Source organism: Eretmochelys imbricata, chromosome 3 (genome assembly GCF_965152235.1).
Source record: "Eretmochelys imbricata isolate rEreImb1 chromosome 3, rEreImb1.hap1, whole genome shotgun sequence".
In the NCBI taxonomy this organism is placed as follows: Eukaryota; Metazoa; Chordata; order Testudines; family Cheloniidae; genus Eretmochelys; species Eretmochelys imbricata.
In genome coordinates this window covers 17,887,865-17,896,068 of record NC_135574.1, presented here as the reverse complement: position 1 = coordinate 17,896,068, position 8,204 = coordinate 17,887,865, and the positions used below count along the sequence as shown (strand labels likewise).

At 42.8% G+C, this 8,204-nt stretch overlaps 1 protein-coding gene across 1 annotated transcript; it reads right to left on the bottom strand.

Annotated features, from left to right (window-relative positions):
- Nucleotides 1-7,096, bottom strand: MRPL19 (mitochondrial ribosomal protein L19). Its single transcript, XM_077812440.1, has 6 exons — nt 6,942-7,096; nt 5,546-5,657; nt 3,822-3,940; nt 2,869-3,003; nt 1,687-1,868; nt 1-338 (listed from the first exon to the last, which is right to left on the bottom strand). Exons 1-6 carry the CDS (start codon nt 7,027-7,029, stop codon nt 123-125), a joined length of 852 nt encoding a protein of 283 aa, XP_077668566.1. The 5' UTR covers nt 7,030-7,096; the 3' UTR covers nt 1-122.
- Nucleotides 7,097-8,204: the final 1,108 nt, after the last annotated feature.

Below are 8,204 nucleotides of genomic sequence, written 5' to 3'. Positions count from 1 at the left end.
TTTTTTTGAAAGATTAACTTTATTGTACATTCTGACTATATACACAAGTCTTACACAATTGAATTATGTATTAAAAAATTCAGGTGGCCTCCCTCCTCAGTAATTACTGTATAAAAGCAGTATCATTTTTTTAGCTCTTCATTCACTTCTTTCCATATTTCCTTCTCTAATTTTGAAGTATTGTATTCTCGGAGCATATCAAACTGTATCCAGGGCATGCTCCATTTTTGTGCTTCTTCCATCATTTCTTTAGGTAGTTCAAAGTGGATTCCTTGAATGTTAAATTTTGGTCGTTCCCAGCGTTTTGTCCAGGGCCTAGGTTTCATTTTGACCTTCAGCTAGGATTGGAAACAAGTAAAGAATACATAAAATACAAGTCTGCATAGAACTTTGACTTTTTTGCGTGAGGATGCATTTTCAACTTGGCCCTACTTGTCTTTTTGCTCTAAAAGAAAGCGATACCAAGTTTGACTGTAAGATCAGCTCTAAAGAGCTACTGACCAGTTCTGTTTGGAAAACTGAAATTTATTCGTGAAGAAACGTAGTCATTTCATGCCTATGTGCACAACTATTCTATAGACAAGGCTCATCTATTTTCAGTCTACTTTTGAACCCCACTGCTGATCAAAGTTAGATGTGGTCTTATCTCACATAAACAACTTGTTTTTCCTTTTCAGTAGCAGGGCTGTTAGTCCTTAGTTTACTATCATAATCACTTAAAATATTCCCTCCCCCTTTGAACTATTAATTGTACTGGACAGTTAAAAACAAATAGTCATCCACCCTCCATCATCCTCAAGATCACATGTTCACACTTAAGGTCAAACTTCCAATATGGAATTTTTTCCTGACACCCTCTATTTTGGTTTGCCCCTCCAGTCTATTAATGCCTTTTTGTACTGAGTAGCCCTAACCACTACACGGCCCACTAGACACAGGCATATGCAGGCCACGCTGCTTTTAGCCTAGTTATAAACATTAAAAGAATAACATAAAACAAAGTAGATCGGTATTAAACTCAGAAGATGGTGATTTCTCTAATAGATGGTACCATATATGGCACAGTACAGGATCTGCCATGATAGACATTGCATACTTGAATTGGGATGGTATATGTATCCCACTACCTTCTACAAGTCTTCCTGAGCTAACGAAGAGGGTAAATGATTTCTTTAAGTCTTTTGGAAAGAAATGATCTACTTTACATCCACTAAATTTCTACCCTCAGCATGACAATAAGCTGTTGTCCACTAGCATTCCCCCCTCGTAATTTTACACACAGATTCTCCTAAGAAAGGATGACAATTTAGTATTCAAATAGTTCCAGGGATGTCAGGCAGGCATCTAAGTCCCATCTACAGAACACACACAACGTGGAGATGCTTTTTCCATGTGCCTCAACTCTGACCTAGAGAGCCCCCTCTCGAAGAAGTTTTATTTTTCATGTCCATCAATCCTTGTTAACCATAAAGGATGCTGGATAGTTCAACTGCATTGTGGATGATTATTCTCTATAAAAACAGAGTAAGACCAAACTTGTTTTACATGTGACACCTGATAACAGTTCAGTGGCCTTAGAGGGCTAGATTCAAGCTAACATTATATATGAAGCATTTATATTTTATTACAAACACTTAAATCACCTCCTCACTTTCCCACCAAACTTCTATCACACCAGACTCATACCTGGTTTACAGGAATTTCATCATTAGCTGAATGGGGCACAGGTTTCATGTTAACATCAAAAGTACTATATTCAGGAAGAGCATCCCGTAAATACATCAGGTTGTCATCTAGTCTCTTCTCCAACTTCAAAACCTTGATCTCCCGGATTCGAGGATTGTACAGTTCATAGCAAAACTCAACACCTTAAGACGACAAAATTATTTAACTTGTAGCTGAGAATCAGGGGCCATAAGTAACCTAGTCTGGGTTTGATATATTGCAGTTTAGTGTTTCAGATCGTTGTATTAATCAAGGACAGTGTTTTTTACATTCTGGGTCCATTTTTTGAATACAGTATTGTATACATTACTCTTTTACAAAGAAATTAAAGTCTGTGGACTAGACTAGCTCAAGAGGCAGAGGCACTTATAAGTACAGAATTTAAGAGGGAGCCACAAGCATGGATTTTAAATTACTCAATGTATTTTGAGTACAATGGGATTCACCTGTGATATATTTTAAGCAAAATAAGGAATGCCTAATTCCTGCTTATATTTAGAGTCATGTAGACAAAGCACCAGAATTGCTTTACAATGGCTTTAAAGTGCACCAGAAAGGAGGTGTGTGATGCAGCAGGCTGCTACATTGGTCTTCCATTATGGAGACCTAGAGTCAAATGTAGCTTAGGTTAGAAATGAGGGGATGTAGGACTGATATGAGACAAGTCAGAATCAAGATTAAGCTCTATGGGGCATAGACTGTATCACTCTGTTTGCACAGTGCCTAGCACAATGGTACTTCACTCTCAGTTGGGCCCTAGCTGTTACTACAAAACAAAATGTTTTTGTAAGGCTCTTAGAATAATATTAAAATCCAGCTACTACAAAGTTAGTTCATAAATGAAGTTAGTAGATGTATTACTTTTGACCAAAGTTGAAACATGAGATCAGCCCAGGCGTACCAGATTTTTAAGCAGCTGAGATATACTGTACACTAAGGTCTCACTGCATCTTGCAGTGCATCTTGTTTTTAAAACAAACAAGAAACAGTAGTATGCAAAATGATGATTGTCCTTTAATACTCTAATACCATCCCAACTGCAAACAAGATTTCTATAATATACCATTTTATATAGAGCTTAAATACTATATCTCCTCCATTTAATAGTCCTAATGTAAGAATGAAAGCTGTACGAAGACATACCCTGCCCTTCTATAATATTCCGAAGCACAAAGGTAGCACCAAGTCCTTTTCCTCCTCTTTGAATGCAAATTCCGACAAAACGGCTGGTTTTGTCACTGGCATATGGATCTGCTGTGGTAACAGAAAGGATGCTTCCTGTCCAAAGGAGAGACTAGTCAGTAAATCATTCCTGAAACATGGAGAAGGAGTCAGATTTTAAGTGCAGACATTAATAGACACACTCAACTAAATTAATCTTTCTAAGAAACAGACTGAATTTACAAAATGTAGGCTTAAATATTTATATAAAAATATAGCATTTCTTTGCCTTTAAAGATTTAGTTCACATCATTAACGCTATTTACTTGTGTCTATAAACAGGAAAATTATAGACAAATGTTTCTTGGACCACATGCACACTGCAGTGTTTAGATTGTAAGCAATGCATAGAGAATGTCTGCATCCAGAACACTAACCTGTGTTTTCATTGAGTTCAAATGGCAATACTTCTATTAATCATATATTCTATTAATTGATCCTACACTGTCCATTAAATTTGGCAGCAGAAAATAGCTTTACAACAATGTTACTATGCCAATAATATATATCAGGGGGAGGCAACCTCTGGCACGTGAGCTGATTTTCAGTGGCACTCATACTGCCCGGGTCCTGGCCACCAGTCCGCGGGGCTCTGCATTTTAATTTAATTTTAAATGAAGCTTCTTAAACATTTTAAAAACCTTATTTACTTTACACACAACAATAGTTTAGTTATATATTATAGACTTATAGAAAGAGACCTTCTAAAAAAGTTAAAATGTATTACTGGCATGTGAAACCTTAAATTAGAGTGAATAAATGAAGACTTGGCACACCACTTCTGAAAGGTTGCTGACTCCTGATATATATATATTTTACTATATCAATGACCAATACTGGAAAAGTTATTAAAAATCCCAATGCTGTTAACTGACCAACATAGAACTCTGGAATGTTGAGCACTTTTCGCCTCCGTATCATGTCAGTTCTTTCAATATAGAATTTAAGAGGATTTGTTCTCCCTCTGGGGGGAATAAATTCAGGACTCAAGAACCTGTGGGGAAGTCAAAACCTTTATGAGTAAAGACGGAAGTAACTTGTATTAAAACCTACAACTTACCATAGTACTGAAGTAATAATATTTGGTCTACACATGAAAGACCTCTGTTATTCATGTGTGCAAGTTATTTTCACACTGACATAAATAGCAGTTTTTGCAATTCCTGATTGGAGTGCTCCAAGTTTCTTTCAATGAGAATATGTGTAGTTTGTATTCAGATATTTTGCAGCTACAAGTACCTACAGTATTCATTGGCCTTTTGAGTGCATGATAATTTTCTATTATTTATCACTTTTGTCATCGCTATCACTTTTGAGCATTAGAACTATGAACAAGGAGGATTAGTAATGGAATCTTTCATGGTTCAATTTAAACCATGTTAGCAGTGAGTACTTAAAATTGGATGGCTCATGGCTGAATAGTATTGTGCGTGAAACAAGTTGTAGGAGGTCTCTTTTGCTCCTAGTAGATGGGAGCCCAGAAGACACACCATGGGTGAGATTTTCACCCCCCCCCTTTACATGGGATAATGGGGCCAGAAATGCATAGAGGGACTATAAAAACCCTGGATCTGGCTGGAATTGCTCGACACAGAAAATTAGGAAGACAGATGGAGGTGGTCCTCTGAGGACTGCTTCGCAAACCCTTTTGTAGGGGCATGGCTATGCAGTGGAAGCACAGCACACAAAACAGCAGAGATTCTGGTCAGTGCTGCTGTCCACAGGATAGCCCAGGTAGGCTACCATAACTTTGCCTCAAAGGGCTGCTCTGGACCCCGGAGGGCAGAAAAAGTGGTTTAACTGGAGGGGAGGATGGCAAATCCCTCTTGGCTGCAAGTTCTAGGAAGTGCAGCACAGAATCTTACCCCTTATGAAGACAGTTTCAAGTAATGAAAACCCTTACCAGTCTGAGATGACTGTCCAAGAGCTGAACGGATATGGAAAGAGGAGATGGACTGGATGCTCTCACAGGTGTCAAAGTTCTGATTCTAAGAAACTCTCCCCTGTCCTAAGCTGATTATACACTAGGCTTCTTTGGGAAATCTCCCAATGTTGCACTACCACCAACAGTGCAGAAACATTTTAATCATCATCACCTAATGTTGCCCGAGCAGGTTAGGTGATACAATAATAGAAACGCTTGTGCCCTTTTACACGAGCGTTCTCACTGAGGATACCAGCACCAGTGGCAGCAACATTTTACAGCAGCAGAGCCAGAATCATAATCCAGGTCTCTCAACTTCCAGTCACGGGTACTTTCTCCCTATGACAGACTGTTGTACTAAAGATACATATGTATTTAATATAATGAAGCTCAACAAAACATTACTCAGACTTGCATGTATGTTTACAACTACACAGAGATTCATGGATAAGTCAATTTTTGTAAATGCAAGTCACAGGGAAAGGTATTTTAAGCCCATTTTTTGACAAATTGGCTCTGCTTGCTTAACAAATGTTTACTTTATTTTGCATAATGGTGCTTAGTGGATTTCAGGAAGTGCTCATATAATTAATAACTCAACTGAAGACTATGGAAGGGAGTAGCGACTTTTAAGAAGTGTAACTATACACTGTGCTAAGCAACAGAGTATCCTACCTTCTCTCTGCTACCTCTTTATGTTTGTCAACAACAACTGGCTTTGGAGGTGGCCGAAATTTTGTAGGTTCTCCATTGTTAGCCCTCAGAAGTCCAGAGGAAGAGAAGCACCCTTCAAAAGACAGAAACAAGATGGTGCTAAAAATAAACCAATTTCAACCAGGAGTAAAAGCAATGCCCATAACAAGCATGCATACAATTATAATGTGAGCAACTCTCAACCCTTCAAAATACCATGTTTGTATGAACATTCACAGTGTGTGTCCTCTGTTCCTCCAGTACCATCTTAAGGCAATAATAAAAGATCATGCCTTCCTTTGTTAGATGCTCATATGATAGAAGGAAACTGTGAGAAGCTAATTCAAGAAGTTTTAGATCAGTCAAAAGGAGATTAAGAAAAATGATATATTTCTTCTTCTGGTTTAAGCATCAGATTTTAGAACAGTTTTCAGATGACTTTATTCAAGCAGTTATTGCTGCAATGTTTTCCAAGTTAAGACTAAACTCATCTAAATCTATTTTTAACCTACAGACTTTCTCCTCAGTGATTTGCAGAAGTCTCAGGTACTTTTATGTTTCACTACTATTTCAACATTGCAAAAGAACTTATTACTGCACTATCACACGGAAAGTACAAAAATATTCTTGCATGCCTTGATCCTCCAAGATCTGTGCAGAGCTCACCGCAAGATCAGACCCGTAGAAAAAAAAAAGTGATGAATATAATAGTAGGGAATAAAAGTACAGCTCTCCTCACTCACAGTCCTGGACCAGAACCACAACCATCCTTCCTCTTAGCAGATCTCTGCAACCTGAGAACTAGGGTCATCTATACCATCGTCAATTTGGAAAGAAGTGCTTGAGAGGTTTTTTACGGAGAGAAAACGAGCCCAAGGACACTGCAGGAGGATGTAACTAACCCAAAGCAATGTCATCACGTGCGACACACATTCCAGGGCCACAGAAAGCACTTCCCTCCCAAAGTGGGGGAGGCTGGAAGCAGAGATCCCGGCAGCACCCCGCACCCAGCAAAGGAGGCAGCGAAGGGCACAGCAATCCAGGCAGCCCCTCCCATAAAGGGGACACTGATGGGGGAGCGGGGACCCAGGCAGCCCCCCCTTCCCCGACACAGGGGGCAGCAGCAGGGCAAAGGGAGCAGGGACCCAGGTGCCTCCCCACAAAGGGGGTAGTGGCCGGGTGATTGGGAAGCAGGGACCCAGGCAGCCCCTCCACAAAAGGGGCAGTGGCGGGGAAAGCGGAGGCAGGCCCGCCCCGGGCAGGGGGACGGTGAGGGGAGAGCGGGGCGGCAGGGACCCGGGCAGGGCAGGCCCGGCTTCCCCCCGCGAAGGGGGCAGTGACTAGGAGGAGGGACCCAGGTTCCGCCCCGGTTCCTTACGGCAGCGCGCAGCGGGCCGGGCGGCGGACGCCCTAGCGAGGGCCCTCACGCCCGCCTGCTCCAGGAGCCTCCCGCAGGCGGCGGCCATGACGGCTCCAGCTAACGTCCCCGGCGCCTGCGCACGCGCCCACAAACTCCCGCGTCCGCTACGGCCAGCGCAGCGTCCCAAACTGCCCGCGAAAGCGGAACGAGGCTTCAGGGCGGGCGGGGCCCTGCCTCGGAGGCGGGGCTGGTTTCTGAATCGGTGGGGGGTGGGGGCAGCTGAGGCGGGGCAGAGCGCGCCAGGCTCCCGCGCTGCCCCGCCGGCCGAAGGCGAGGGACTGATGGGAGACGGGGCAGCCCTGCGGGGGGGGGGACCCCCGGGCGGGGTGAGACCCCCGGTGGGGCATTGCTGGGCGGGGAGGTCGGGAGGCGGAGCCCCCACAGTCACTTTCAGGGGTGGCAGGTGTGTGTCACCTTTGGTGGTGCGGGGGGGGCGAAGCTAAGTCCCGCCTCCCCACCTTGTAAGCCGATGTATCGTTTTAAGAATAACGTAAAAAGGGACTGGAAACAGGAAGCGTTTAACAGTTTCCCTGTATTGCACAATATCACTGTTAACTAAGAATATCGACCTTATTAATACTCTTTGGAATAGTGAAACAACCAAGCCCTCTTGGATCAATAACCCTCCAAAGCAAATACGTTCTCAAATTAAAACAAAGATGGCCCCTTCTTTCGCAGGGTTCTTCAACCTTTCGTCATTGTTTGGTTCTGGCAATGAAGTCTGGGAGACTTGCAATGTCCAGTTCAGCGGTAGAGCTCTTATGTAAGCAGAGTCAGGATGAGCTGGAGCCCTGACCCCTGGTGGTGAGGTGTGGCAAGTTGTGGAAAAGAACTTCAGGGGCTGATCTCATTTGCATAGGTACATCCACCCCGCCTAGAATGAGGCCATAGCTGCCCAAATGGTCACTTTGGCTGCTGTGGGACTCCCCAGTGTCTCTGTTATTGGGGCCCAAAGAATAAATTGTTATTACCCAGTTTTATTACCCTGATTATGGGAATCAAGGACAGTGGAACTGCACTTGGCCTTTTGTTATGATGGAGGGACTCGCCATCAACTAAATAGCACTCACTAGGCAAGGGACATGGGTTCCAAAACTCAGTGAACTGAGAGAGAGAGGCTGGGAACAAGTATTAATACTTGGTGGACTGGGCCCCCCTGGTGAGGGCCTTACATGCTAATTGTACTTCCTCCTCTCTCCACTGTGGAATATCAGAGCTAAT

Excerpts from the sequence above, each read along its gene's own strand:
- MRPL19 (XM_077812440.1), bottom strand. The coding sequence starts at position 7,029 with ATGGCCGCCGCCTGCGGGAGGCTCCTGGAGCAGGCGGGCGTGAGGGCC. Across the intron at positions 1,869-2,868 it reads GAATATTATAGAAGGGCAGG|GTGTTGAGTTTTGCTATGAA; the intron begins GTATGTCTTCGT and ends TGTCGTCTTAAG. Across the intron at positions 339-1,686 it reads ATGAAATTCCTGTAAACCAG|CTGAAGGTCAAAATGAAACC; the intron begins GTATGAGTCTGG and ends TTCCAATCCTAG.